The 12,878-nt window shown below is 43.9% G+C and overlaps 1 protein-coding gene across 7 annotated transcripts in view; it reads right to left on the bottom strand.

Annotated features, from left to right (window-relative positions):
- The window catches only part of GRIA3 (glutamate ionotropic receptor AMPA type subunit 3), a 148,724-nt gene that overhangs the window by 16,567 nt on the left and 119,279 nt on the right, over nt 1–12,878 (bottom strand). For 5 of the 7 annotated variants that reach the window (XR_006016151.1, XM_042028456.1, XM_042028427.1 and 2 more), the window contains 2 exons: nt 5,527–5,774; nt 4,854–4,968 (listed from right to left, as the gene is read on the bottom strand). Coding sequence is in view for 6 of the 7 variants with exons in the window: in XM_042028456.1 (XP_041884390.1) it covers nt 4,854–4,968; nt 5,527–5,774 (363 nt within the window). In the remaining variant the exon portion in view is untranslated. The remainder of the gene's footprint in view (nt 1–4,853; nt 4,969–5,526; nt 5,775–12,878) is intronic. The other 2 variants (XM_042028464.1, XM_042028472.1) reach the window with 1 other exon arrangement.

Here is a 12,878-nt window from a genome sequence, read left to right as displayed (position 1 = left end):
TATCAAAAGGAGTGCGCAATTAACAAGTCTTTCTTTAAGATTTCTTGTGGCCATAAAGGCATGACATGGTGTCCCTGCACAAGCCCTATGTCTGTCACAATTAATGCTGCACAAACAGGTCTCCTTGCACAGTCAGGTCTTGAGTTGGCTTCGGCAAGGCAGCAAAGCCAGTCTCCATGATGCTAAAGGTTATACTGGCAAAACTAAACAGTTCCCAATTCTTGGACACCACCGGTTCAGGCTCCACCAACTCCTTCCCAGCACAGGCAACCTACTCTATTCAAATTATTGTACTGAGTCTCCCAGTTCCATTTCCAGGAAAATACCCTCAACAATCTGCACAACAGCACTGTCATTTCTGCAAACCAGAGCAGGCTCTCTGCCCTTCCTGGCAGTGCTCTAAGTGAGATGCTCCAATGAACTCCTAGAGCATTAAGACTTCATCACTGGCACAAAACATACACAGTATTATTTCCTAATATGCTATAAAGTAATAGCTGTCAATTAAACTGATATTCTGGTGTCTTCCTTTTAAAGCATTATTTTGCTTTGTCACTAATTTGCACAATACAATAATTTCATAATACTTTCCCAACTCCGAGCATGAATTAACTCTGTGTTACTGTCACTGGCTCTGATCAGTCATTTTATCTTTTTCCAGCTCATAACCCAGGCCTATAGAATGGATGACAAGGAAATTCATGCTGATGAACATAATTTCAAACAAATTGCTCAAATAAATCGTGCTGCATCTTTTTAAGATAGCCATTTCTCCAAATGTTTTCTTTTATGCACGACATGTTTGGCAGTGGTGCTCTTTAGGCATCAGGTATCATCTAAAATAAAGCATAACAGATTTCTTCTAAAAATATGCCACTTAACAAAATCATGCTGCAAATGCTAATGGCTGTGCTGAAAATGTATCAAAGCAAAACAGCACACAGACATGGGGGAACAGATCCCATCTGCTACTGGCCACACAGCTCCAAAGGGCTTGGGAATGGGATATTGTATGGAGCACAGCTCTGAGGGCAGAACTCAACTATCACACTGGAAAAGTAATTCTATGATTTAAAAAAAAGTGGAAAATGAAATAATATTACATTGCATGTCATTTCTCTGATGTACTCCAAAAGAGGTATCAGCCTAAAAAAGAATACATTAAAGAAATTAAGTCAAATCATTAGCAAGGAATCTTGGCATGTGAAGTTGGTGAGAAGCTGCATTCAAACATTCTCCTTCCATGTTAGTTGTCATTAAATGTTATCGTGAAGGTATAAGAATACAAGAAATCTATCAACTGCAGAACTATAGAAATTTATCTTAGCAGAAAATTGTTCTTATGCAACTGAATAATTAGTTTCACTTAAGTCACTCAGCCTGTGACCGCTGTCTACATCCCCTTTTGTCTAATTCTTGTTAAATTCCTATTCAGCCATCACTCAGCTCCAAGATTATAGGATTGTATAATAAACAAAATAATTAGTTTCCAGATTTGTAATACACTGCAACTTATTTCCTGTAATATGTTTTTTTTACAACTGCTATTTTGTATTCTCTCACGATTGAGAACTCAGCTTGCAGGTATAAGAGCATTTGAAGGGAGGATAATTTTGCCATGAAACTAAATTCATGCTCAGTTAGGAGGACTAAGTGAACAAGTTTTGATGCATGTGCCAGAACGTCTGCACCAGCCAAGTCAGCCCACATGTATTGACATGCATCCCAGAAAAATTACATATGGGTGGAGCATGTTCCCCTTCAGACTCGTTAAATAAGGACCACTACCGAAATGGGGTAATTCCCTTTGCCAAGGCAGTACCAACAGCTAAGGCACTACAGAGCACACTGGCACCCTCTGCTCCACACCAGCACTGGCACAGACTGGTAGCACCGAAAACACAACACATCAGCTGAGGCCTTTAAAACAAGCTCATTAAAATGGCACAATCTCTTTAGTCTTGAATTACAAGTGAACCCCAGGAGCACAGAATGCCCACAGGCCTAACCTTACACTCTCTGTAAACCAACAGATTCAAAACCCACAGAAAGCCAAGTGAATACCCTTTCTTTTTCCTGCTGCAAGACTCAAAATTAATCCTTGTGAAAATGGAAGTCACTGTTTAATTTTCCAGTGGCAATGAAGATCTGGTAACAAGAGATGAACTCACAACTCAGAATTATTCCTCTCCAAGCACAGGCACACCACATGCAAGACCGGAGGGAGGACGAGCACGGCGGAGGTGACCGGGTCCTTTGCAGTACAGTGATGGGCACTGGCACAAGCAAACAGGCTCATACTTACCTCTGGCTTTCAGTGTGAGCTAAAATATCAGAGTCACAGAGGAATTTAGCTGGCACCACCAGTCTGACATGACTCACACCTACACACAACCCATTGGCAGGAGGTAGGAGGAGGCTGATTGCGGACTTGGGGCAGTGATTTCCCAAGCCTGGGTCTCTACTGGGGAAGCTGAGAGAGGAGTCTGTCAGCTCAGCCAGTAGAGAGAGCTGCCCCGAGTGAGCAATGGTAGCCATGAGATGGGGGGCAAGGTCTGCTATCCCCACTTCAGGCGCCTTCACCACCCCATCCTGATTCCTCCGGTTGCTGCTTCCTTTAAGGTAAAATGGAAAAAAATAACAGTTTTGAAGTGACTCCTCTGAATGCTCTACAAATGAAGCTGTGTTCAGATGAACAATTAACTGGAGAGATGGGATGAAATGACGAGGGCAACTTCTGGTGGAAGGACAGGGAGGAGAGAGTGGCCAGCGAGACTCTTGGAGCTGTAGTGCACAGAGGGCAGCACCAGAGCTCATCTTTCCCCAGAGGGCAGCGGGGCTCCTGATGGGCTGGGGCAGGGCCTGGCCTGGCCAGCGATGGGGGTATGCTGGGAAGGCACTGCCCGTCTGCTGCGACGCCGCACTGCAACCTGCAGTACTCAGTGCCTACAGAACTACCTCAAAGGAAAAGCTATTTTGTAACAAAAAAGCCCTTTGATTTATCACCTCTAGAAACGGCCACTAACCCCTTCCCCGCCTCCCTCAGCTTAGTCTTCTCTGGGAGGTCTTCTACACCCCATGTTCTCCTCTCTGGGGACTTCCGGAGCTGAGCTGTGCCCCAAGAGCTGATGACTATAGCTTAAACAAGTTCTTCACCACAGCATGTTACAACAAACTGCAGAAAGACATCACTTTGAACTAAACCAGCAAAACACACATTATTGTGTTTGCACCCCTTCCCACTTCTCTGGGTACCAACTCATCACAGCACCCCAGACTCCACTCCCTCAACACTGCCTGACAAATAGACAGCATTGCTCTTTGTAAAACATCTTCCAGTACAAGCAAAAATAGAAGGATGGCCCTGCCCTAATTATGACCATTTAAAAAGCCCTCTTTAGTTTCCTTAGGGCTGTAAGTGTTATTGGCTGGGTTTAATTCAATGAACTTGAAGCGATGAAGTTCATTGAAGCTGGTTTGTATGAAGAGTTTTCTTTCAGGAAGGCAGCATTAGACAATGAGCTGCCGGATCCCAGGAGGATATTAAACTTTTAATATACGGGCAAGTATGACATATAAAAATGTTCTGTGAAGGATAAGCAGCAGAGCTAAAAAGCATAAAAAAGCTTGTGCTCATCTCCAGGCCGCTGCTGAGCACTGCAGACCTCCAGCTATTGAATCAACCCAAATTTGAGAGCTATTCCTTCCTTTAATATTACACAGCGGCTTTGCTGACAGCAGACATGACGAGCTGAGCAATTTCCTATGTAGCCAACTGTATGCAACTCTTATTAATAGAATGCAGCAGTCATTGCAGTAATTGTCCGAAACTGCAGTTTACTGTTATTATTGATTTTGGACCAAATCTGAAGCATTTTTATAGGAGAAATTAGGAGTTATTGTTCCCTAAAGAACTGGTTTTACTAGATGTAGGAGAGTGTCACTACAAAAATGAATTTCAGTACTTTTCAGTGTAACAGTGTCATTTAAATTAATTTTCTTGGTAATTCCTGCACCCAAGGTGACCAACAGTACCCAGCCAACTCTAGCTACAGCTTATCCTCACTGGGTTAAAGATTGCAGAAACTGCCAGTCCTACAGGGCAAAGTTGGCAAGAGGAAAGCACACTGGCTAACTTTTGCCAACACATGAGCTCATTGAAGCAACTTTGTGAAGGTACACTACAGGCTCCCTGGAAGGCTGGGAGGAGCCTCAGCTCAGCAGAAGGCAGTGATAAGGTTACCACAGGAGACAGATTTGAGTCCCTATCTGTACCAAAGTCATGTCAAACACAGATACAGGGCTCCTGCATAGGAGAGTGCAGAAGACTGGTCAGTGCTGTACAAAAGGTGATATTTGAATACTCCAGGCAAAATTTCCAAAACCTCCCCAAAAGGGCAAAGGAAGCAGGAGTCCTTTCACCTCCAGGTCTGTGCTGGCACAGCTGGTCCTGGCAAAAAAAAGCCTCATAAACCCCACTCTGTATCGCAGCTAAACCATGGATGAGACCAAAGCCTTGCCCTCAGGGGTTGGGATGGCGGCCAGAGGTGATCATTGGTTTCTTGACAGTTACCTCACTGATTTACTCTGCGAAGGTCCCACCAACACTGGACTTTCTATCTGTTAGTTAAATAAGGTTTCCATGCTCGAACAAACCTGTTGATGATATTAAATAAGACCATTTCTTTGAAAGAGCTACTGAGTAAGAAAATTGCTTTTTTTTCCCCACCACAATTAGTGAAATAGTTTTCATCTGCTTTCTTTTTTGAGGTTTTTTTTCTTGAGAAGCAAAATAACAGCCTTGCCGATTACTCTTTGCTAAGGTACCCGATTGTGGTGACATTGAGGCTGACCTTGGAGTCACCTCCCCCGCTGCCGCACTCTCCTTTGTCGTACCACCATTTGTTTTTCAATTTGTCCAAGAGGCCTTGCTCATTCAGTTTTAATACTGCCAGGTTAACAGCATTTCTTGAAACGATAAAACATAACTTGTAAGAAAAAATGCACAAATGCTTAGGAAATCGTAACGTATAAAAAAAGGAGCACAAGAGGACAAATTGGCTAAAATTTCACAGAACGTGGAGCTATCAAAATGTCTGTACAGCAAATACAGGGTTAAATATTGGAAGGTGGCATGGAGGATAACATTTGCTCAAAACTGAAGTGTGCGGGATGGGGAAACCGTCTTTGAGAAAAAAAGTAACAAGAACACCACATCATGCAGTTAACATTCGTCACATATGGCAGGTTAACTTGGCTTTTACCATTTAAATTGAAAAAGCCATTGAACTGTAAAATTAAAACAGCAACAAACAATCAGAGAGAACAACACGAAGAGAACACAAAAAAATGGATGCATTAAATAAATGAAACCATAATTTACCGTCTTATTTAACTCCATGGAATATTGAAGATTTTAAACTTTTAAGTTACCTCAAAATCCACAAGAAAGAAAATGACAACACAATACATCAGGGTAGGTGGAATACTATAACAACATGGATATTGTTATATTATTCCACCCACCTTAATGCTGAGCCTTTGGGGGTTGCTACACCATAGCCCTTGGAATCCAGGTTGCCTCCAACTTTCATGGTGTCGCAGGGCTTGCGCTGCTCGATGTACTCGTTCATCGTGGACTCCAGCAGGAAGGCAAACTTCCCCTTGGACTTCCGCACTCTCGCCACCCCATCCGCCGTCGTCTTGGTGAACACTGAGGGCTCGGCCGACTTCATATATGACCACATTTTCTCATAGACAGCTATTTTTGACCTCTGGGAGAGACAAAAGGAGGGAAATGAAGAGTCATGTCGGCAAGACTGAGCTCCTTGGGCTTAGCTGGCTTAGAGGTACAATGACACCCTGTTTAAGGCTAACAGATAAAAAAAGTCAAGGTAGCTTGGAGAGAGATACATTGCCCCCTGATCAAAGACCAAACCACAAAATATTTGGGGAGGGAGAAGCATACCTCAGACATTTATTCTACTGATTGCTGGCAGCCTTGGAATGAGCAACGGTGTGTGCCCATCCCAGCCTTGGCTTCTGCTCTGTGCTGGGTTTATCCACCCGTGTGCTGCTCTGCTACTGAGCCAGAGGGATGATGGGAAATCCCAGCTCATCCATCATGGCCAACAGAGGCAAAAGGAGCCTCTCCTCTTCGCACAAACCCTCAGCATTGTTTTTTACACTAACTGCAGCCAGGAAGGGCTGACATTTGCTTATTACAAGTTTTCAGAAAGTCAGGAGTGTGTTTTTCACAGTGGCAATGGCAGGTCTATGATACAGGAGACCATGACATTCTAGTGGCTGCCAACAGAGATGCTCAAACAAGGGATACAAATAGTAACTACAAAACCTTTTGTGAATCAATCGTCAAATATTCAAAATTTGGTTTCCCATTTTCCTAAAAGACAGCAAATACAAATATTAGCAATAAGCTGAAAAAAATCACTGGTTAACTGCCTGCCAACCCTCTATATTTTTTCCTGATTTCCCTGTTTTGAGACTGAGCAAACCCTAACAGCCTCTAGCTCAGCATACAAGCTTTGTAGACCTGGAAATGTTGAGAAATGTGTTACTTCCCCTTCTCCCTCTTCCCCAGCAGTAACATTTAAGCCACCCTCAGATCTCAAAGCCACCTCCAGACTCTCAAGATTTTGTATCCTGGACTACCGGTTAAACTTTCCTGCTTCATCAACAGAAGGCAGTAATGCCAACTGCATTTCTCTGAAGTCTAGAAATCCCAAGGATTTATATAAGGCTTTCAGTCCAAGTTGTGGGTACCTCAAATTTATGCCTCCTACTCCTTGCCAGTTCCTTGTCCACAGCTTTCCTTGCAGAATAGGAATGAGGCAGGCAGTAGCTAAATCTAGTTCAAATTTAGCAAACTTGTGGTGGAAGACTGCTAATGCCCATCAGCTTGATGATCGAGACATGTTTCCTCCTCATTCAGGACAATTTAATGCATTTTGAATAATGTAATGCTTAACAACCAGCCTCCAAACACTTCACAGGGAGTAAGCCCTGCCTGCACTGCTCCTCAGATTAACATGCTCAGCTGGTGTTGCTACGGTGAATAGAGAGGAGCATGGAGGGCAGGATTTTATTTTAATTATCCTTCCTGATGAACTGAAAAACAACTGAAAATGCAAGCCAATTAAAATCAGCCCAACTGACAACAGGAAATCAGAGAGACAATAATACATCCCAGTTACAAGAGGAGCTGGCTGGTTGGTGGGTGTGAAAAACAAGCCAGAGAGAGCATCTCCTGGCTAAAGAGGGGCTGTATGGCTTTGTTTGCCCAGCACCAGGACAAAGAGGGATGTAAGTGGGGCCTGAAATGGTCCTTACACAGTTGAAAGAAGAAATCTGGATTTTCCTGACCTTCCCCTGCAACAGCAAACACCGGATAGCCTGAGATGAGGATGGTGGCTCTGAAGCTGAGTGGGGAGTGCAGCAGCTCAGCTCCTGGCAGGGAGCGCTGAGCCTCAGCTGACTACAGGGCCATGGATCCTGCCCAAGAAGGGAATCTCACTGGGGCTCAGGGCCAGGCACCCATGGGCTGGCAGCCAGAACACCCTGATAGCCACTTTATCACTGCCTGCTCGAGGGGCCTTCTCCAAGCACGCTGAGCTGGCGCTCCTGCTTTTCCAACAACCCACTTAATCCATGTAGGCATTTCCACATCTCCTGCCCTTCTGGGAGCTGCCCAGGGCACTGCATGGCTCCCAGGCACCTGCCAGAGGGGCTGCAGGGATTCCAGGGATACCAGAACTGTCCCACGGTGGTGGCTGTCTCAGTGGCTGCTACCACCCCTGTGCCCTGGGGGCAGCAGAGCAGCTGTGCACCTGTGCAGGTGGCAGTGCAGGCAGTGTCCCAGGCACTGCCCATGGCCAGCCTGCCAGCCCTTCTTGTGCAGCTCCCCCGGGCAGAAAGGGAACATAGAACAGCCTGGTCAGCCCACACAGAGACTGCAGGAGCAGCGGCAATCCTGGCATGTTTTAGTTTCAAGGTTCTCTTCCTTACAACCTTCATCTTCTTTTAACATAAATAATACAAACACACCTGGCAAATTTATATTTGCAAATAGGCATCTAAGGGACAAAAGGAAGGTGGAAAACCATCTTCATGCTTTATACCTCTCAGTAACCTGAAGTTGTGAGCCTTCCGAATTGTGCATGCACTACATATGCTTTCGCTTGTTTTCCTCTGCAGAGTGTGCCTTTAATTACCCAGATAAACCAGAATTTCTATTCCTTTCAATCTTTTAACTCACACCTGAATACCTGTCGGTAATAAGTTCTTTCCTACTCTTTCCAGCTGGCCTGACTACCTGAAAGCAATGGCCAGTATATCTGTGCATTGTTAATAATCACAGTTATGTGATGCGTGCCAACAGCATGCTCAGGGCTGCACGTGGTCCAAACAAAGCCCATTCCCTGCTCCAAGGGCAAAGGGTGAATATTACCATTCATGCTTCAGAAAATCAAATTCTACAACTGAAAACCTGATCTCCTTTCAACTTCAAAAAATGGCCTAAGCTTTATAGTCTGTTACCTTCATTTAATGCTTCTGGATGATATAGTTAAAAATCAGTTCCTATTTCTATATGGTCATTGCCCATCTCTTCTTCTGCCAAGTGGGATTTTCATAATATCTTGTTATTATCGAATCAACTAAATAAGAATAGCAGTCTGATCTAGTAGAAGTAGACAAAAATTCAAGCTAGAAATGAACAAAGCATGTATTGACTGGGAAGGGTTAACATAAAATGCATTAGGTACGTGTTGGTTTTGGAGCACAGTCTGGCTGAGGACCCCAGGGGTCCTGAGAGAGAGGACCAGGGGTGTGACGGCCACTGAGTCCTGCTTGGTTAGTGCTGCTTTTTGCAGCCATTCACCTAAATTCATTTTAAGGTGAAAGTAATTACTTATGATGAGGCTTCTTGGAGAAAGGGACTGCCACCAGACGAGCTGTGATACCAGCACACACGCCCAGCAACGCTCAAGGGTGTTTTTTGCTCCTGGAGCCATATTTTAAACCTGCTCAATGCCATGAAACAACCAGTTGATTCAAGCTGGTCAAAGATGCAACGGGATGAAATGACAGATGGTATTTTTAGTAGGTATTTTCCTTTTTTTCCAATTTTCCAATTGCCTCAACAAAACCCAACCACCCCAGAAGCCCCTGAAAGACTTTCGGAAAAGAAAAATGTCTTTTCTTTCTAACTATAAAGCTCCGAATTCTGTGTTGAAAGAACATTCTTACCCATCTGTCCCCCTCTGCAGACATTCACACTGCCTCTCTCAGCCCCCCCCAGGAGTCTGACACCCATAAGAGGGGCCAGACCAGAAGCAATCACAGAGAAAGGATTTACACTCCAAAATAAGGCAAGGTCTGACAGATGTGCACTCTTGCTAGAGTTCAGTGGCAGTAAAACATTTTCCATGTCAATAAAGTGTTACTTTTAAAGACATACTTAGGGAAAAAAAACCTTAAAAGCAAAGATTTAAGCTAATTCAAAGCCCGTAACTGCAGTAACTCCCTATGCTCTGCAACTCCTATTTCTTTGATATTGCTCTCCAGAAGTCTGCCACATGCATTTCCTCGGGATTTCAAGGGGATATTATTATAATTTTTTTCTTAACAGCAACATTTTCAGTGTTTCATCTAGGCCCTGAGACACATGAAAGCGTCTTTTCATTATTGCAGCCTTACTGCAGATATAAATAGAACTGGCCTTTGCTTTGTCAATAATGCTGGCTTTTTTTTTTCCTTCATTTGGATATGTTTATGCAAAAGTATGCTTTTGAGCCGCAAACACCACAGCCAAGGGTGCAGGCAGCTCCCTTCTGTGTCAGCAGAGCCAGCAGCTCTTGTGCCAAGGACTCACTTCACTTGGCCTGTTACTAATCGGCACCTAAATACACGTTGCTTCTGGGTAGCAACACATTCATTTGAAAAGAAGATGCCAATTCCATCAGTCCACAATTTTAACACTGTCTTTCGTTGTAATTCTCCTAGTTTTGATATGTGATTGGCTCCAGCAGTGAAATAAAAAATCAGCCAGAGTGTGCAGTAGCATCCAAAAGCGTGGCCAGTCAGGGCTGGGTGAGTGATACAGGCATGGGAAGGAGGCAAGCTTGCCTCTCAGTTGCAGCTATTTCTTCAATCCATCCAACAACCAAAAAATCCAGCAACTACAAATGTGGCTCCAGCTGAGCCAGACTAGGTGCCTTGGTTTCACTTTTGCACATCCCAAATCACCTAGCAAACCCCAGCACATCTTGCACAATTCCTTGACACTGGTTAAATTTAGCTCTAAAATATGAAGCCTTCTCCCAGTGATCGAATTCCCTTCCCCCTCTGCAGACATCTGTCTCACACTTCTGCTAGAAGTGACACTGTGTCACCTCCTCCACTACTGAGTAGGGGTGAAGCTGTTGTGTTTGAAGGAAGCAACATTTCTCCTCTGTAGCTGAAGTATGTTACAGGGATGTCCTTTACCTATTTTAGAAAGTTTAGCTTTTCCTCCCACCTCCTCCACAACCTGCAGGTCTTCTTCAAAATGCCTCCTTGTGCACCCCATTGGGATATTTTATAAAAAATTACTAAAATGGTTCTTAACTTCTTATGACAGGCACAAGGAAGTGATTTCGCAGCAGTCAAGCTCATATTGTTCTCTTATAGGTGAGGGTTGTTGATCATCCAGTCACAAGCCAATTTTACCCAAATAAATTTTATTTTTAAAATCCATAAGATATTCTCTGTTTTATACTTTAAAAATTTTTAGATTATATTGATGTTAATTTTTTTACCTCTGCCTTCAAAACTAAGAGTGATAAACAAAGTGTAGCAAAATAAAAAAGCATGTGGAGCATCCTGAGCACAGCACACACATAAAGATGGGCAGTTACATCAATAAAGGTCCTAAAGCAGCAGACTTAACACTCTCCTCTGCTGCACCGGCCCTATGACTACATTATAGCTCCTTTACAAGGGAGATTTAAAGCCCTTAAGTCAGACAGATGCTGCTGATACAAAACACAAAGGTCCATACTAAAATCAGTGCAGGTATTTAATCTGAATAATAATGCTGCCTTTATACAGACGCACACCTCACTTTGTATAGATGCACACCTCACTGGAATGAACTTGGGCAGTTAAGTGTGAACTGTAGCTTCATTATCATCACTCATTGCTTTTCTTCCACGTGTGCAATTAGCTCTTCTGCAGCAGCTAATGAATCCAGGAGCTTATGAACCATTAAAAAGCAAGTTACTAAACAGGAATGAAAAAACTGCCAAGAGACTGCCTTGGTACCGCTGCTGCTGCCTGGCTTGGGCCCCACTGAGATCCACTGGGTTTAGGCAGTTGCTTGCTTGAACTTCTAATATGGCAAATTGCAATGGAGTGACACCACTGTGTTACTTGTTTGGATATGGCTTTGATTTGATGCCTTTCCACTCCCTCCCAAGCCTGATGTTGAATCACCCCTGGCACAGCTGCCTCTGGAGGGGAGTAAGGGACACTGGTGGGAGCCCCCAGCCCAATTCCAGTCCTGGAGCACATGGAGGCTAGCCTAATGATGATGCTACATAAGAACATGATAAATATCATTAGTAAGGTCCCTCTGCCTGAGATTTCCAAGCTCTTTATTGAGAAGGTAAAAATAGGTCTCATGAAGGCCAGAGGGCACCATTAGTCCCCTTTCCCCAGTGAGGGCATGAAAGCAGAGATGTCATTTACTGAAGGTCATAGGGCAGAGTCTAATAGATCAATGTCACAGCTTTTAGCCACAGATAACTTGTGATGCCAGCAATTTACTTACCTATATGGACAGAAAAATCAATCCCATCATTACATGAACCTCTTGCTTTTATTACATTCTCGGCAGAAGAAAGTAGGTCAGGGCATTTCTCTTCTAGCAAGGCCAACCCCCAAGTCTACCAAATCCTACCCATGGTTTATGAATTTGTGGAATGCCACAGAAGAGCAAGGTTCAAGCACGCACATGTAAACTAGTCTGTATGTTTGTAGGAACACAAATCTTTGAGAGGGTATGCACACGTAAAAAAACAGTGACTAATAATATTTTGCAGCCAAGCATGTGATAGGAGACATTGTCATGTTGGTTTCTTGCTCAAATGATTACTTATCCTTTAGAAATGGCATTTTTCTTTCCCAGTTGGGGCAAATGAAGCCCAGAGAGTGGAAGGATCAGGCCCACAAACCCCTGGCTGCTGCTTTTCTCAAGAATCCTCTATGTCAACATGAAGACAACCCCTCCATGGGGCTGAGAGATGGGGAGTCCAGCAAGGGGCTGGTGGAGGTGGTGATGGTGGAGAAGAACAGTCCACAGCAGTGCTGTCCACCCAAAGAGCTGGGGAAACAGCCTAATAAAACCCCTCCAGGCTTCAGCATCATTAATTTTTCCACACCTGACATACACAGTGGCCCGATTACAAAAGAAAGTGTCTTACAGAAATAATACAATATTGTAGGAGTTGTGTTTTGAGACTTTCTCCCTGTGTATCATGGTCCTTTTGAAAGTGTGACCTTTGGCATCAGGTGGACGATGTGCTGTAGCTGCTTTAACAGGCACCTTTTCTGCAGCGAGCTCTGCTCACACAAACAGACAAGCAGAGAGTCGCTCCGGCTGCAACCAGACGTCGCTGACATGTCAGTAACAGTCTGAGCAGCAGAATGTAAATCAAGATTTTAAGACGTCCTTTCCTGGCACAACACTGAACTTCAGACTATATTCATCTCCTTGCTTTATTGCTGCCATCCATTCCTCCTTGTTGCAATGCTGATTGGGAAATTAAAATGAAAGTCTTTACCAGAGACAAGCTGCCTTTGTAAATCCTCTGTGACTC

This window comes from Corvus kubaryi, unplaced genomic scaffold (genome assembly GCF_017639235.1).
Source record: "Corvus kubaryi isolate FWS band 111438036 unplaced genomic scaffold, C.kubaryi_AGA036_p1.0 130, whole genome shotgun sequence".
NCBI classification, from domain to species: Eukaryota; Metazoa; Chordata; class Aves; order Passeriformes; family Corvidae; genus Corvus; species Corvus kubaryi.
Note: the sequence above shows the minus strand (reverse complement) of the source record. Positions and strands in the feature narration are given on the sequence as shown.